Source organism: Halichoeres trimaculatus, unplaced genomic scaffold (genome assembly GCF_033239565.1).
Source record: "Halichoeres trimaculatus isolate MK-OKI-2021-1 unplaced genomic scaffold, fHalTri1.1 fHalTri1_scaffold_9, whole genome shotgun sequence".
Taxonomy (NCBI): Eukaryota; Metazoa; Chordata; class Actinopteri; order Labriformes; family Labridae; genus Halichoeres; species Halichoeres trimaculatus.
This window is the reverse complement of record NW_027437188.1, coordinates 25,633,003-25,651,776: the sequence shown is the minus strand read 5'-3', so window position 1 is coordinate 25,651,776 and position 18,774 is coordinate 25,633,003. Positions and strand designations below refer to the sequence as shown.

General features: G+C 38.9%; 1 protein-coding gene across 4 annotated transcripts in view; it reads left to right on the top strand.

Moving 5' to 3' along the window:
• Positions 1–18,774, top strand: part of cadm1b (cell adhesion molecule 1b) — a 212,451-nt gene that overhangs the window by 176,029 nt on the left and 17,648 nt on the right. For all 4 annotated transcript variants that reach the window (XM_074679003.1, XM_074679002.1, XM_074679004.1 and 1 more), the window contains 3 exons: positions 3,159–3,317; positions 6,270–6,366; positions 6,663–6,835. In XM_074679003.1, coding sequence (XP_074535104.1) covers positions 3,159–3,317; positions 6,270–6,366; positions 6,663–6,835 — 429 coding nt within the window. The remainder of the gene's footprint in view (positions 1–3,158; positions 3,318–6,269; positions 6,367–6,662; positions 6,836–18,774) is intronic.

The window sequence follows — 18,774 nt, the reverse complement described above, 5'->3', positions numbered from 1 at the left end:
CAAATTAACTGCAGCTTCAGAGCTCACACATATAACTTGCTCTTCTTCACTAAAACGGAGCTTCTTGCCATACAGTATGATACAGTGAAATTGCTGCTATAAAAATCAAGTGAAGAAGACTGTTTTAGAATATTTTATGACATTATAAGAGCTGCTTTTAATCCAAACTGATCCTCTGGGTCACATTTTCAAAAGGGAACTACTTTTTAACAAGACACTATTTAGAAAGAGTTGGATTTTTATGGTTCAGGAATGAGATAGAAGAAACATTCAGCTCCCCATCAATGAAAGATTTTTCTCAGCAATAAATCCAAACATTTTTAAAGAGTACAAGTGGATAAAATATTTGCCATTGATGAAATTATTAATTACAGTCCATAAACCTTCTAAAAAGAGTGCTTTGATATAAAACTAAAATTTCAGAGGCGTAAATCTAAATTTAAATATCTATTGGCACAACTGCTATCCCCATACTGACGTATGGCATGGGGCAATTTAGCTTCCATATCATATTAATTGTAGGCTGCTTTACTTACGGAAATACCCGTCCTTCACATCCGTCAAGGCGGCATTTCAAACAGCCTGATGAGTGGCTGCTTTTCAGCGTGTTGGCAGGCAGAGGACTCGGGTTAGAAACTGACTGAAAGAAAATGTCACCCTGAGAAGAGGCTACGCTTGATTGCGCGGGGATTGATCAGTGGTTGATGCTCACAAGAGCGTTTGATTTGACGTCTCTGCTGCAACACTCAAATATCCTCTGCATTCAAATTCGAGTCCTTCCGCGACCTGATCCACAGTTGTTTTCCTCATCTGGGTTTGGATGACACTGATAATTGACAAGCGTTGGTTTGCCCTGTACAAGGATAATAACGTTGTGTGTATGAGTCTGATCTTCAAAACGTGACTCAGAACTTTTCAGAAGTTTGCTAACTCTTCTTTTTTTTAATATAGAATTAATTTTGGAAGAAGATTCCTGCTCAAAAAACAAGCTCAAAAATTCATGTTTGATTATTGTTATTATTTTCTTGACAGCACTGAGATGAGAGCAAGCAGTGCTGCTTTCCTGACCTTGAAATGTGTCTCTGTGGTCCCCACGGTATTTCTCATGATGCAAAGGGCAAATGAGTGACACGTCAGCATGGGACTTTCCGACAGACAATGTAGGATGGTGCTATTTTTAACGTTGGAGAGAAGCTGCTCTACTTTTTGAGAATCAGCTATGATGGCGGCAAATTTAAGTTGGCGTCGGATGTGGTGCAGTCAGGAAACAGCACAGGAACATAAGCTAAAAAATTAACTCTCATATTTTTTTCTTCTTTGTAATTTTACTCTCAGATCATAAATTTCATTGCAGTCTTGCTCTTTGTATACTAGGAAAGAAAATGTACAAGATGTAAGTCACTCCTTTCTAGAAGATGTTTACCATTGGTGATGCCTCTGAGGTAGAACTTTGTAAGTTAGAACAATAAATCACTTCAAGCTGAAATTCTAAAAAAAATTGTGATGAAATTTTGTTCGACAGATGTTTAAAAAAAATGTATGCACAATTCATTTATAATTCCAATATTTTATTTTCTTTGATAAAAAAATGTATTTTTTTATTTCATGTAAGATCATGTATTCATCACTCATGTTATACACACAGTATACATTCAGATGTTGGCAGCCATCCAGGTAAATACTGCACCAATGATTTCTCTATTTAGTCCAACCCTTCCACATTTGCTCTGTGCCACTTTCCCCAAGCCATTACAGTAATGCAGCTCTGTGATTGGTATGAGAGAATTATTGTGACTGTCTGAGAGGATAATGAGTCATCATCACACCCCTCCAATTAATCCTCCTCTTCACCCCACTCTCCGAACAGGTGTGCTTGGAAACGCCCTTATTGACCTTGCAAACGTGACCCGGTGCAGCACTTCAGTCTGTGTGATTGCTCTGTGACAATGGAGCTTTTATTGTGAAATTTTAGCTGCTTTTTGGTGGGGAACAGGGTGGCATTGTTCAGCGAGCGGCACTACTGATCACAGCGCGCCACTTTAACTAAAGATGGTTAGGATTAACTCGTTTGTGTGTGCCACATTAATGCCTGCAGAGCTTTTTAGACTGAAGTTAAATCACCAGAATGTTGGCTTTAATTGTAAGATTACATGAGGAATAAAGGTGCACCATTATACATATTTTATAGCAACCATGCATTACATATCCTCTAATCAGTTTAAGGCAGTATTATAAAACCTATGCTTAAAGCAAAATAAATGTAAAGTTTTAATGTATTTAAACTTAAACAAATGAAATTGTGCCATTGTTGTTTACCATCTGATTTATTTTGTTAATAGCAGGACAATCTAAATGAGAGCCATTTATTTCCCGGTGTAATTATCTTTATAGTCCTGATATAACCAGCTAACGGTCAGTGTGCTTTTCAAGCAGCCTGTTCTTTCACCTCTATCGGCAGAGTGGTCAGATTTTATGTGACCACTTACCGATCTCACTACTTTAAAATTATATGTTGGCAGGTCTTGGGTGGGTGGGTGTGTGTTACACAGGGTTAATACCCATCAAGAGGCCACATACGTCTGTGTATTGCGATCATCAACTGTGAAACAACAGTGTTTTGCCCTGCCTGAGTCCGGCCGGGGTCCCCTGTGACGGGGCTGAAATGGAAGTGTGCTGCAGGTCAGAGTGGGGCTGTAATTATTTCCTCACTTCATTAAGTGCGAGTAAACCATCACACTCAGCACTGCAGCTAATGCGATGCCCCTGTGGCATTGTAATGCTCTCTAAATGAATGCCCCTCTGACAGCCTGGGGCCTAGTGGGCAGCAGATTACTGCAGGGTTAGCCCCAACAATGCTCAGCCCTGGAGCTGCAGAAGTATTCATTATCAGGCTTCTATGACCCAGCCGCTCCGTCGCACTCCCCTTCGTCGTAATCGAAGGCCCCGGGCCCCGTCTCAATCCTCTAAAGTCTCATTCTGGCACCACATCACCGAATCATAAATTAAATGTAAATGCCACCTGAAAGCGCTCCACTTTGACAGGTAATGTGCTTTTAATAGATGTGATATTTGCTTGTTGTGGTCACTGCAGGAAGGTGCTGCTGCAGGTTTTGTCTTTTTAGATATTTATCCCATCATGCTTTGTGATGTTTTTCCAGGTGATTCAACAGTGGAGGAGACGTATGACAGGATGTATACCGTCACCAGCCGGGTGAGATTCTTTGTCACCAAAGAGGATGATGGAGTGCCGGTGGACTGCATCATTGACCACCCAGCTGCGAAGGACCTCCTTGCTCAAAGAAACCTAGAAGTACTATGTGAGTGACCTCAAGCTATAGATTTTTACCCTTGGGATGTCAAAGCAGTAGAATTTCTTCAGTTTAACTCAAACTCAACTTTATTTATGTAGCACTTTTCATCCAGTCAAGCATGCAGCCAAAAGTGCTTCACAAAAGAACAGACAGAAAATGACAGACATGGGTAAAATCAAAAGCAGATGTCCTAAAAAATAATTTAAAAAAAAAAAAAAAAAAAGTAAAATCTATAAGCAAAAAACAAATTAAACAACTAAGGATGGAAGGTAAAATAAAAAATAAAAAATGGTGTGATAAATACTTGAAATTAATTTATAATTTATATAAAGTTATAAATAAAAAGCTCCAATCAGTCATATTTTGTAAGTAGTTCTAAAATGCTAATAAAAATGTGTCAAAATTTGGAAGAAATGCAGACATCATGGCCAAAATTACAGAAAAACTTCACAGCTACTAGAAGAGGTTATTTTAAACAGAAATTATTGTGTTTTTTTCTTCATAGTGAGCTGAAAATCACCCAAAAACTGCACACTACAGAAATCTACATCGTCAAGTCTAAAAAGCTGGGAGCAAGTTATATAGCTATATAAATATCCCTAAACATATCCACCACCTCCCTCACTAAATATATGGTGGTCTTAGGCTGCCCGACTAAAGCAAAATGGCCATAAACATCCCCCAAAAAACAGAGTGGTCACCTGGAATAGCAAGTACTTCTGATTGCACTTAGATTCTCATCCTCATTTCAGCACATCTTCTCAACAGTTTGTCAGGTTAGTCTGACACTGGGTGGTGCACGGTTGGTGTTTACTGGTGGCCTTTAAGCCCAAATTGAAACGGTGAGGTTAGGGATGCAGTGATCCAGCTTTTTAAGTCCAGATACCAGTACGACACCTTGGCTTTGGTATCACCCAATACTAAGGGGCCCTTAAAACGACAAAGGTTTTAGCGTGAAGATTTTTTTCACTGTGTTTTCGCTGCGTTTTAGCGTTTTCAGATGAAACATTGTCGTGTAAATGGGGCCCAACACTGATCAGACCTGATACCATTGTCTGTGAAACGAGCATGAAATACCTTCAAACTGCTGAACCACTGTAGTTTTCTTCCTTCATGATATCTTAGCTCTGCATAGCAAAAATTTAAACACAGAAGAACAAAGAACAGAGCCGAATAGATCTGCCTTATGGTTTGCTCTTTGGTACCAGGATCCGATCTGTGGTTCTGAGTGGTCCCCCCTACTTGAGTCAATATTTAAAAAAGGGTTGGACTGATGACTTGGGGAATAACTATTGCATTTAATATTACTGCTTGTCATATGCTATGCAGCTTGGATAAAATTCTCAGAGGCAAATTCTAATTTGATTAAAACCAACAACACCACAGCTGGTTTTCTTTAATTTCACACCTTAATCTCCAACCTGTCTGGTGTAAAGATGCTTAATATCCTCTACAAATAAGTTCAATACCACTACGATTCTACAAGTATGCTATTTTATTTTGCAGACACTTTTGTCCAAAGCCATGTACAACACAAGCAAGAATTGAGACTGGAGGGAAAAACCTTAATAAGTGTGACAAAGTGCTTCAGGTTTAATTGTCAGCAGGTTCTGCCATCTAGTACAAGAACTGTCGCTATTGTTTTGTTTTTTCTTCTTTTTCTTTTTTGTTGTGTTTTTTTTTTTGTTTCGTTTTGTTTTTCCCTAAAAAAAATTAGCCACAATTAACCAAAAATAATAATTCAATGTCAACAATATCATGCACAATATCATTTAGCAATCAACAACATTCAACATTCAGCATTGTCAGTGCTGAATTCACTAAGAGCTAGGTCTCAGACCTTCAGCCTCCGGGGACAAAGAAGAGAAGAGTGAGATTAAGTGCTTAAATGTTCCCTAAACAGACAAGTCTTTAGACATCTCTGAAAAGTAGGGGGGGAAGGGACTCTATATATCGAATGGAGTTGATAATTCATTTCAACATTTGGGAACAACAGAGGAGATTAAGCCACTTGTTGAGATTTTGCTTTTTTAAGATAAGTTAAAGCTTAAAAAATCATTAATAAACATTTGTTCATTGTTAAACGAAACAAGTAAAGTCTTTTCAGCTGTGTTTACAACAGGCATCTAATAAAAATCAAATTTAACTCAGCAAGGTATCTGATTCAAAACAATTTAATGAACTAGTTTCCAGTGTTGGACTGATCCTGCAGCAGTCACCCAGCTGTGTCCTGGGGTGGCGAAATTGTGAGTCTGGAGTATTAAACCACATGCAGTAGAGAAATGTGTCCCAGGCAGACTGTCACTATGTCCTCAGACCATCAGATCATGCAGCAGATACGGCCTGATTTTACTGCCTGTCTCTTATCTATACATCATGCAGTCCTGCTATTACAATTCCCCAGCCTGCTGCTACCTTGGCCTTTGGGATACAGTCATCACATGAGGGAAAAACACACCCAGAGCTTGGATGTCAGATAATATTTAGGTTTTTCTTGAACTGCTGCATTGATTGAAGAGGTTTTACAGGCTGCTGTACACAGTTAAACATCACAGAAAGGTTAAGGTATCATTTTGTAGTCTGTGTAGAATATTATTTTTTATTCAGGGAGACAACTGCTTTGTCTGACCTTTGGGGGAAATAGAAATCTTTACTGGAACTGCTTGACATTTTGGTAATCTTAAGTTACAATTGATAAAAAGGAAATAAGATCATTGTGCTGTAATGTAAGGTAATGTGGACAACTCGGATGTTTTCTGACTTTCTAATGATACTAATTTCTTCTCTGTCTTCATTTTGCTCTTGGTCTATTCTTCTGTCATTTTTACATATTTTTCTTACAGCATCTCTAGAGTCAAAGCAGCATTTTGCTTCAGTTCTTTGAAAGAAAAAAAAGCTGCTCTTTTATCTGAATTGATGACACTGAATTATTAAAAAACTCCTCTATTTCCTTTTTAGATAAACCCGAAGTGAAAATTGTTGTGACATATCCTGAAGGTTTAACCAGAGAGGGTGACAGTCTAGATTTGACATGTATCGCAGAAGGAAAACCACAGTGAGTACTCACACAGATGGATGCACTTCACACATTTATAAAAAAATTTAAAGTGTGTTTTGGTTCCATACTTTGCCCTGTATATCATTTTTCCAACAGCCCGCGCACCCCCTTAACCTTTCCTTCTCAATGTACCATTTAAATGTTACCAGTTGTTAGCATGCTGGGTAAAAGACATCATTAGACAGGGCCTGCCGATGGCCCTGCTCAGACATTCTCAGATTTGACCTTTATTTCAGATTTCTAACGTGGACAGACAGCGCCTGAGTGATGTGTGTGGTATTTATGCTCTCCAGCCCCCATCAGATCAACTGGCTGAGAGTGGATGATGATGTGCCGTCTCACGCCGTCGTCACCGGCTCTGACCTCTACATCGAGAACCTCAACAAATCCTACAACGGCACCTATCGCTGCGTGGCGTCCAATGCTGTGGGGCAAGCCTATGACGACTACGTCCTCTTTGTATACGGTAAGTATTAATATTCCTTCCGATGTTTCAAACCCTCAAGCACTTTTTCACACCAGGAATCAATCTGCATTTGCAGACATGTGGACTAAGTAAGAGCCTCCAATGGCTTTATCCAGCATGGGAATCGTACCGAGAGACTCACTCCAACAATTGTTTCAAAAACAGAATCACATTTCAAACATTTATAGAAATAAGCCACTATTGAGAAGAGAAAAGGGCTTAAATTACAGACGGTGGCTGCATTTGACAAATCCACTGAGCTCTGAGTTTTGAGCAGCTGCTTGTAATATAGAGAAAAGAGAGTGATGAAAGTGGCATTAACTGGCGTGTTGGAGTGGAGATGTATCTCTGCAGCCATATGTGAATTCGCATAACACTCCAGACTTGTAAATATAGTTAAATCATTCTTTCCTTAATCATTCAAAATCACAAAATAAATAACTAAGGGAAAGAGTGAAGCGGTCTAACCTCGAGTTATCATCTTTTTTTTCAACAAATCCTGGTTCCTAAATCACCAAAAATGCATTTTCAGTCTTGTTAATGCTGCAACATTGTGGTAAAGATAGGCTTTACTAATTTTTCTGTTACATATAAAGTACAAGTGTACACACAGTTTAAAATGAGCTTCTTGTTGTGTCTTTAAGAGAGATAGAACTATTTATTAATTGACAGTCATAGTGACAGATGATTGTTTTATGTAAAACTGAATCTACTTCTTTTCCTGTTAAACTTGCAGATTAGTGTAGTTGCCTTTGGAAACACTGATCCACTCTGTTTAGAAATGTTAATGTCCTCTTTGTATTGATGTAACATTTTTGTATTTTGTGCTACACTACCCAACCAGTCTTCAAAAATAAATAAAAAAAACCTCAGCATTGCTCTCATACAATATTAACTCTCTGTGATCTCTCTGCTCATTGCTCATTTATTGCCCAAATTGGACCCCTGACATCAGCTCCTTTTCTTTCAGAGCTGAGTGCAGGCAATTTTGTTGGACAGAAATGAGATGTGACTAAATAATAGCTTATTTGCTTTCTTACCGACAGAGAGAGAGAATAATGCCACTTTTATGACTGTGAGGTAGATATGAAACTGCAGACGGGAGGCTTTTGGCCAAGTTTAGCACAAAGAGTGGAAAAAGAGGTAAAATCCCCACTTACTGTCTAAATGTAATGAAGTATAATTACCACTGCTTGGCCTTTGCTAATAAAAAGACAATGTGTTTCATGTTTATTACAGATGAGGACGGTGCTTACTTTTGAGAACCCTTGGCTAGCTGTGTTTTCTTTGTTCCCAGTGTCCAGCTAAACTAAGCTGTCGACTCTGCTCTCTTGTATACTATACTGGCCTGGAAAGAGGCTGAAAACTCTCAAACTATTCTTTAGCAAAATCAAAACAAAAGAAGAGTATGACTACCCTCTTGGCTGCAAGCATGAGGTCTCATGGCAGGAATTCAACTTCATATTTTTACACCAGAGCTGGGCTTCGGATCTGTTGATTTATATTGAAGTGGGTGGAATTTCAATGTGCTCTGCAGCCAAACTCGTAAAGGGCAATAGAGGGACTATCTCCCTCAGGACTTGACTTTAAATGCAGCGGACAGTTAGTTCCCCTTGGTTTGAACTGCTCCTCAATGAAGCTTCACCTTTTAACCTTAATATGACTGTCAGTCATGGCACAAACAGCGATTCACTTACAATGATCAGTAGGAGTCTTAGACCCAAAAATAATAGCATATTAATGAAATACACAGGCTGCATGTAAAAAAAGGAGTCCATTGCAGTTGAATTCTCTTGCCTACAATTCGTAAAAAAGAATAAGAATTGTAAAAAGAAAAAATTACAGTACCAGCAGTGTTGCTCTTGAATCTCCAGGGGGGACACAGCAGGAGGTAGCTGTTTGAAGTTTTAAAAATGAAAAGGACTTTGTCATTTAAAAATCGTGTTACCGGACGTCAGTGAGGAACACACTCCTCAGACCTTAATTTCCTATTTTTTGGTGGCTAGCAGGGGTGATGAGGACAAGGGGGAAATAAAATTGCGGCAGGTATGTCCATTGTTGGTAAGTTTGGCTTCCTCTCCTCAGAGCGCTTGCTCCCTGCTGTTCAGTAGAGCATTTTGTATTTTGCTCCCAAGTTTCAATTTGTTGCTGCCTGTGTGCCAGGAGCATTGCTTGCCAGTTACCAAACCCAAAACTAAGAGTAAGGGATCATCTTTCGTTTAGACACTCAAGTCATGTGTCTGGAAAAAGAGTATTTTTTGCAATTTCAGTGTGAAATTTTGACTTTCAATATAAACAAGTAACACGTCTTTGATTATGATTGGATTGGGGAAGACTAGGATAGGTTAGACTTAAAGATTCACATCAGGAGTGTTTTGAATCATTGAAAATCCTTGATTCATAAACCGCAGTTTGAAATTCCAAGTCCTCTCCTGTTCCAAAATATGTTTTTCTCATTGTGGCTCCACTCAAATATTTGACCTTCACTGTGCAGAATGATGTATGTACAGACTTTGACGGTGCAAGGCTGCTTGCAAATTCATCTGAGCGAGCGTTTCTCTGTGCTCACCTGAAATTTGAGTCTTTAGACATAAATGTGCAAAGCATAATATTGCAACACCACAGCAACAGTGTCTGCAACCTTAAACAATATGTAGTAGAGGAAAGTGAGGCTAGATTTCTGCTGGAAAAGGACACAAGATACAAGTGTTCATTCAAAGCAGTGGGACATTAATATCCCTTTAAACATTTCTGCATGAGCATCTTTACATGAGAAAAACATCTCAGCGTTACTCCTGCTCTATTTACTTAATATTGTGAGTTTTTCACCCCAGAATATTTCCTTGATGAATACAAACACAAAATGACTAGACAGACAGGCACGCAGGCAGGCAGAGAGACAGAGAGGGAGGTTTTCCATGTATCACTGCAAAAATCAAAACTTTTTAAGCAAGTTTTTGTCCTATATCATGTAAAAGGTTTCTTAAAATAGTTTATGCAAGATTAACCTGACAATACAGGAAATATCTCATTTCGGGACATTGCAGTGTAAGATAAAGCAGGAATTGCTTCAAACAATCCTTTTTTTATGTTTCTTAAATTGAGACATTCTTATTTCAAGAAACTGTCATGTATTTTTTTTCTTTTAGTACACTGAAATATTTTTATAATCATTATAAACAACCAAGGTCTAATTGTTCGTCTCCAATGTCTTAAGATGTGAAATTTTTTCTGGACATGTTAAGTTAATGGGCGGTAAAATAAGTTTCATTAAACATTTTTACAAGAAATGAGACAAAATTCCTTTTTAGTTTTGAGCTTACAACTATAAGTTATACAAAACAGTGATGAATGGTCTCAAATTAAGTAAATCTACGGTACAGACCAGAACTGAACTAAATCAAAATGAAAACACAAGTTACATACAGTTTGAGGTGATCCTGTGTAGTACTGGCTAGAGTCTGAAATATTCAGGAGTGTCCGGATCAGAACCAGCTGTGTTGTCTGAGCACTCGCACACATTCAAGGAGTCTGACCTCACAGACTTTTTATTACACTTCATGACTTTTTCGAGGCTCTTGATACACAAAGGCTGCTTGACCTTTTTGTTGATGCTTTCATCCAGGGGTGAAGAGTCATACTATTAAGAAATCACAGACATCAGTAAGTTGTAATTAAAAGAAAACGCTTTGATCTTTCAGAACACCTGTCATACGTTAACACTTCAAAGAGACAGCGCTGCTCCATTTTCCTAAACAACCAACCCATGAGGGGCGAGTCTGTGTAGAGAAGTAAAACATGTTGTTAAATCATTTCTGATTCATGCAGGTGGTTAGATTTGACCTCTGAAACAGACACTTATGTTTTTGGAAACCTTTCTGAAAGCAGAGAGGTTGTACGAGGACAGGAGCTGAGGTATGTTGTTTTAAGCAAAGCTGTTGTTAAAAATGGACTTGTGGGTTCTGTGTGAGAAACCGATTGCAGGTTATTGTTTTGATTATTACTCAGTCTCCTTGTTAAGGTTGTGTTGACAGCCATGAACTGTGTGTCAAAAAAACAGCAATGCATTTTTTTATTTATTTTCCCCAGCCTGGCTGACAAATGCTTATGACAGTTGCTGAAAATGTGCATTTGTGAAAATAAATGCATTCGTAATGCTTTTAACGTCAACGCCATCTCACCGATTGTAGGGCGGGCAGTGAATAGGAATTTAATGGAGGGACAAGGTCTCGGGCAGAGGCGTCAACAAACCTGTCAGAGTCAGGAGAAATGAAGGGAGAAAAACAGGGAGGGTAGTGGGTGCAGCACTAATGCAGTTTCTTGACTTTGTAAGCTTAACCTGGCACCCACTTTCTACACCTTGGAACTTCAGAAACTTGAGAAATAATTGTGTTCTGAATGTTTATCACAGAGATGTTGTTGATGTTTGTGTTTGCAGGAGGAATAAAGATGCTGGGTTTATGGGACAAACTGGGATTCAAAATCAAACCCAGTGAGACCTCGGTAATCCAAATCTTTCTGGTAGAAAGCATTCAGAGAAGCTATGGTATTCTGGTTTCTCGTGTCCAAAGCATTTACCCTCGTATGAGGAATTCCCAGCATGCAGTAATGGAACATATACAGATTTATGGCAGGTGTTCTGCAGTTCTTTAGATTGTATGTTCAGAGAAATTTGCGCCACATGTGAGACTTTGTCACTGTGGCATAGGTTTCGTGTGACTCTCATAAGTCTGCCGCCCCATGGTTATTCATCATTGTGCTCTGCCAGGCACATGATGACATCTGCTTGTTCCCAATGGACCCATAATGATCACTCCCAGACAAAAGGACAGCATATGCCGGCAAATAGCTCACTCAAGGCACACTTATTCAAGCTAGCACGGCTAAATTCTTAATTGTTGCGTAAAGGTTGTGCTTCACCTCAGATTATACAGTTAGGAATACCTAATCCTGAAGGATACAGGCAGGATAAAATGGTAGATAGTTGGTCTGGTAAGGGTAAACGAAGAAAAAAGTCCAGTAGTTGCAGCATGACAAAATGAAACAAGTAGAATAAATTGGTGAGATGTTTTATAGATCACATTATTTTTTAGTCCTTTCTTTTAATTTCTGCTTTTATTGTATTTTTCTTATTATTAACTTGATCAAGTTCCATCAAGACACACAAGGTCAAGAAGTCCTTTTTACAACTGATGCAGTGAAAGGTGAATTTAAAGTAATGTATCATTAGTATTTTTATGTCTTCACCAAATTCTGCCGTGTTTCCTCCTGGTGTGCAGGAGTGCTTCCAAAAACTGGCCCTGGGTGGCACAAGCCAAGTGGCCTCCGCCAAAAACATACCTGGTAAGAGTTAGGTCATAAAACATACATTCAGATTAGTATTTCATTTCACTTAATAATTTCTATACTTAAATGATCTTTTTAAGGCCCTGGATACACAAAGGATGTTTGACCTTTTGTTGATACTTTCATCCAGGTGTGAGGAGTCATAATGTTTAGAGATTACTGACATAACAGACAGTTGTTATTGAAATCAAACGCTTTGATCTTTCAGAGCACCTGTCAATCGTTAACACTTCAAAGAGACAGCACTGCTCCATGTTCCTAAACATTCAGCCCCTCGTTGGTTAGTCTGTAGAAGTAAAACATGTCATGATACTATTTCTGTTTTATGCAGGTGGTTAGTTTTGATAGATTTTGTCCAGACTGTCATGTTTTTGCCTGATGTGCAGGGGTGTTTTGGATACTTGGCCTCAGGTGGCACAGGCCCAAAGTGTCCCAGGATATCTTGTGGGGGGAAAGTAATCCTTTTCTTCTGTCTGCAGAACACAAACGCATAGATTTAAAACTCTGCTGCTAGCGAATTCTAAGCCATCATTTCCTTTGCTGACAATTACTGACATTTGAAAATAAAACATAGGCACACATAAATCAACACATTTTACTTATTTTTAATCAATACATTTTATTAACTCATCATTTGGAGTGGATTATCTAAAAAACAAGGTTTGATTTGTTTACTTAAGTAACAAAGGAATTTAAAATAAGCCTAACATAAATTCATTAACACTGAGAAGACAAGCATGTTTTAATGAGTTTCATACAACTTCAGACTACTGAGCTTTGTCACACAGGAAGCAGCCTCAAAAAGCTTGGTCTGTGCAGTAGTTTACTTCTTTTTAACTTCTGATTTTGTGTGGTATCTGGAAAAATTTGTACAGCGTTTGGATAATGTGATCCTTACTTTTAAGTTACATAGGTGCTGACTAAAGACGTACACGATATACAAATACACTATACAAATAATTTTTCCCCTACCAGTTGGCTCGCAGCCTCTTTATTTATCTCGTCTGTTCTGAGCTTTTTGTAAAAAACAAAATCCTCATATTTCAGTTATTTTTTTTATCTATTGTGCAGAAGGACACATAGCCACTTGCGGGCTAGTGGTTTGTTTTCCTCTTCAGCACTTACCAGATGTGTTTGATGGCTGGCTGTTTTACCTGGTAAGAGGCTCTCTTAAGATTAGATCAATAAATTTAGCTTGGTTGCAGCTATGAGGTAATTTCATTGATCAAATGAGTAACATGCTCTGTAATAATTAAACAATTGTTCTTGTAGGATGTGCTTTTTAGGGGGACTCTGTTGTTTTCTTTTTCAGACCAGAAAACTGAAATGCAGTAGTATGCCATTCGTATGAATCTTTAAGGTTGCTCAAAGTAGATATGATTAGTTGAGATGTAGATAAATGCTGTCTGGACTCGTGTGTGTGTGTGTGTGTGTGTGTGTGTGTGTGTGTGTGTGTGTGTGTGTGTGTGTGTGTGTGTGTGTGTGTGTGCGTGTGTGTGTGTGTGTGTGTGTGTGTGTGTGTGTGTGTGTGTGTGTGTGAGAAGGCTACTATGACATCCCTACAGAAATTGGTGTTACAGCTGGTCATAAATTTTGTCACGGCGAACACCAAAAAGGGAAATTATTTTCACTTCTAAAGGCAAACACTGTCTACCATTACCCTTTAGGTTTTCTCCACTGGCCTCCCCTAATTTGACCCTCCTACCCTAAACCACCAAAAAGATATCCAGTTTGCCTTCAACTGTCTGCCTGAACCCAAAGGATGCAGTTTTAATTTCAAACATTTCTGAGCAATAATATGATATTCAAACAGTTCAGAAGTTTCACTGAATTGCTTGCGGGCATTTGAGAACTCATGAATGATGTCTGGCTTGCTGCCTTCAAATTCATGTATCATTTGCTTCTTGCTGAACCACTAACACTTGATGAATGAATGAGACGCAATGGGAGGCGAATGTTATCTTCTCCTTTTTACCTGAAGGATATTCGCAACCAGTATTTGTACCTAGCCCTGACGTCTTCAATTAGTAACTTCCTGTCCACATATTTTACTTATTTCCTTTAACACCATCTCTCTGGTGTGCAAGTGTTGGAAGCTCCGTGACTTCAGCTTTCTGTAATGAGACACAGGAGATTGGTAAAAGGTGCTCATAACCATGTATAATTATGTCTGCGCTCCCACTCCTCTTTCTGGAGGATTTAATGCCAGGAAAAATCATGTTGTGGTCCATGTGAGAGTTTGTTGTCCCAGACTAATCATGCCTACTACAGCTGCTTAATTGGTGTGTTCCTTTGCATCATACATCCACCTTACCATCACTAACTTATGCTATACGTTTGTAATGAAGCGTTCTCAAAGTCCCTCTTAGCTTCAGCCTCACATTTTGCCAAGAAAAATAACAATTTGCTTTTTATTTGGCGTTTTTTAGCATTAAGTTTTGTTATTTGAGCTTTTTCCCCTGTTAAAGCTTTCACACCTGTCAGAAAAAGCTTTTTGTTTAACCAACAGCATGCAACAGGTTATTTTAATGAGCTGTTTTGTTCCTGATAAATATTTATTTGTGAGGTATTATTAATAGAACAAAGCTGAATTTTTCCATCACATCTCTTTCATACTGCTGCCGCCCTTTACCACTGCTGGTCCTTCAGGCTCTTCCTATTTCAAAAAGACTAATGACCTTTCACTATGCGACAGTCCGGACAGGTGTGAGGCCAATGTAAGTCCACATCAAATCAAGTCCTATTGTGGTGCCTGCATTGTATGTGAGGCTGAGAAAGAGGCATGTCATGCTGTTCTCCATGCCTGTGTGTCTGTGGTGGGCTGTGAATTGTGCCCCCTGGCTGGTGTGAGGTTGTGGGGGCGAGGAGGCCTTTCACTGTCACAGAGATGACCTGCTGCTATACCTCACACATAGAACTGTTGGCAGGAGAATAATGCATCCTTTACTACCGCAGTGGAGCCTATTGATGATTCCTTGGGCGATAAATTGTGAATGGTCATTGACAGAAATGAAGCCAAAATACCACCTCCTAACATCATGCCTTGTTCATCAGTCAGACGCAGGACACACATTTAAGCTACAAGTAAAACCCCAAAGATTTCCCTGGCTGGTACGGGCAGCAGATCAGATTCTTGGGTTGAGTTAAAGCAGATACTTCAAGCTATGGAAAGTTAAGTGACTCATGCATTTTTTTCCTCACCATTTCTCTTTTACTTTGTTAATCTGTAAAGAAAACACTGCCAGAGTCTGTATTTGTGAACAGAGCTGTAAATAATGACCTCACTCCACCTTGAATCCCAACCCCAATAATTCTATATATAAACATCCAACAGTACCATGTATATGGCTGATGTAGTGTGACAAACACGAGTCAGTGTGTAACTGGAATATTACAGGAGCTTAATTACTGTTTACACCATCTTTGATTGTAAACTCGGCTGACTTCCCAGTAGGAAATCCCAACCTCAAGGGGCGTTCCAGTTGAAATCTACCACTAGAAACTCTTAAATCCCAACTTCCAAGTACAAATAGAATGGCCTTTACTTTGATCCTTTTAACAATATATCATATGTAGTTGATATTGATAAAGAAAACTTGATTGAAGAAAAACAAATAAGTCTTATTTATTAATTTAAAGCTCAGTCATTCAAGGAAATCCTAGAAAAGAATCACAGAAACAAGTGTAGAGATCAAACAGAGGAAGTATGAGTTAACTACTCCAAAGTGATTAGGACCGACAAAATCATGAGAGCATACTAAAATGTTGTGTCCCTTTAATATAACCAAGAGTGACTCATCAAAGTTTGCTCAGAGTGTTTTCATTTATCTGTGACTCTAGCAAGTCAACCATGGTTTGATCCCTGAAGTTTTTTATATTCTACATGTTCTCTGTGGTGTTTAATTCAGAAATCATGAAAGAAATCAGTTGTCAAACAGTCTTCAACAGCAACCCCTTTCCAGCACAGTTTGTAGACTGGCGTCCTTTTTGCATCAGCTGTCTTTTACATGCAGTACTGGCGCTGTGCTGGTTAGGATGATCCAGGTCTAGCAGTTAAACCAAACAAGGTCCTAAGCTGTTGATATTGGTGTTTGTCATCACTAAGCTACACTAACTAAGGTTGTTGTCTACTCAGCAGTCTGTTCTTGTACTCAAGGCATGTTTTGAGTGTTTTTTGCTGTTTTGCCACTTTTGATTGCTAAAAGAAACAAGAGTTAATATACAGTAAACGAAAAATTAGCATGGAAAGCACTGTCTTCCATGACACAAGAAAGAGTTATTTGTGTTACTTAATTTTTGAGTTTCATATATTTTCAATCTGTTGTAATGGAGGAGGTGAGCTTTGTTCCCGACACTGCAGCCAACCACTAGGTGGAGCCATAAAAGTTTTGGCTTCACTCAGGGAAGGTGTTGTGCCACCAGTGTTTATACAGCCATATGAAAACCAGAAAGGATTGAAGAGTCGGCTTTTTATTCTGTAAGCTGTTTTGAAACTGTGCTTGCGAGTGGCACTTATTTCAAGATGTGCTGCAAAGAGGAACAACAAATCAGCCTCTTGATCAATTTTTCATGAACAGGCTTTTAAACTATCTGTACTCTATGAATCATTTAATACAAACACTTCTTATTGTTTCATATGTTTATAGTATTTCTTTCTTTTTTTCTTTTCTTTTCTTGTGTCTGTCCTTTATGCCTTTCAGTTTATTTAATTCTCTGTGATGCATGAGTGAAGTTTTTAATCATCTAGCAATCTATTTCACATTTTGAAAGGTGCTTTTGAAATAAGGCTTGTTATAGTTTTTAGAACACCAACTGAGCTATCTCTTTAACAGACATGTGACACTGTTTTTCAGGAATCTATATAAAATTTTATGTAACAGCAACTTTTTAAGCAAGAGAAAACAAATAGACAAAAGAAAAACAAAACCTCCTCCCTGCTGTCGTGTTGGCAAGCAGCTTTAAGCAGGCATAGATAAACAATTTCTCCTACATTGTTTCACTTTATGCTTAAATTTTCTCATATCAAATTCCTCACTGATACAAATGCTCCCTGAAAATATGGCCTCTCCAAAACACACTCATATTTCAGCCCTCATAATGCAGAGCCCCGAGTCATCCAGCCTGGAAATTGCCCATGGAGAATTCTTGTTCGCCTGGATATTATATGTGCCACATCCTATCCCGGCCTTTGTGAAGACCCTCTTCCTCTGAATGGCCAATTTCCCCTCTTCCAGACACTGACATTTCAGCTATCAGACCGCCTTCGGTCACAGGGAAAGAAATCTAGCCCACCCTCCTCTTCAAATGCTGTCAGAGCAGAATCTCTTCCCGATACCCTGATACCCCCCTACCAACGTCAACACCACCTCCGCCACACACTCCGTCCCCAGCAGCAACATTATGCTGTCCTTGATGTTTTATCATTAGTTTGGGAGTGTGTGGTCCCCCACTGCTGTCTTTTGATGGAGTGCAGACAGTAAAGGCACGGAGACAGCCAGCCAATTTCCCCCGCTGCGTTTCTGCCACAGCGAGGGGTTGTGCTATCTCCCTCCAGCACCAGAGCCAGCCGCATATTCCCCTCAGCCCTCTTTAGTACCATTGCATACCTGAAATGCCCTCCATTTTGTCTTTCTGATTATTTTGTCGAGGGGTTCAGTGACAGGTCTAATCAGTACAGTGCGGGGCGGAGGATGCTGCTCTGGGCTGCAGCAGGAGACCACCAGGCTGGTTTAATTTGCAGTTTGACTTAATTATTGAGAGAGGCTGTGGAAAATAGCAACGCCTCTATGTGATTGTCAGACATTATTATTCATAGTTAATTAGAAAAAGTATCAAAAAAGAATAACAATAGCTTAGCATAATGACATATAATAAAGCTCAGCAAAAGGAAACACCAGAGTCTAGTTCTTTACTTCTTTAGCAAATAGATGGGACTCTGTAGAGGTCGACCACTTTCATCTAGATAGAAAAATCTGAACTGTAGCTGAATGATCATCCTATTTCGTAAAACATTAACGGCTCTAAGAGGATATAGGCCAAGGATTTTGATGACCTGATCCACCATTTTTCCTTTTGCCCCTACAATAGGCTAACTGCTTCCACTTTAGTTTAATTTAATTTCTGTTTAATATCTTTAGAATTGTTGGATGGGCTGGAATAAAGCTTGATACAGATGCTAATTAAAATAAAAAATGAATTGAGTGGGCTTTAACTTCCATTAAAGTTAACCTGCATTGATATCAGGCATTTAGTAGGAATAAGTTCTCAGAGTGTAGTCTGCCATTTCACATATTTCTTTCAAGATTAAGATCCATTGGTGAGATAGATGCAGACAAGGATCTGCCAGCTGCATAAAAATTAAATTACATGCTTGTTCAAATTTGGTCAAATCTGGTGCTAAAAAATGAAGCCAATGAGGAAATGCAAAAAAAAAGAAACTGCAGTTCCTCCAGTGTCCACTTGAAATTAGCTCATAAAGCCAAGGACGCTCCATTAACACCCTTGTTAAAATGACATTTTTTACCACTGAAGTATACATGATCACCACCTTGAACCAAAACAAGGATAATTGAAAGACCTAATTTCTTAACTCA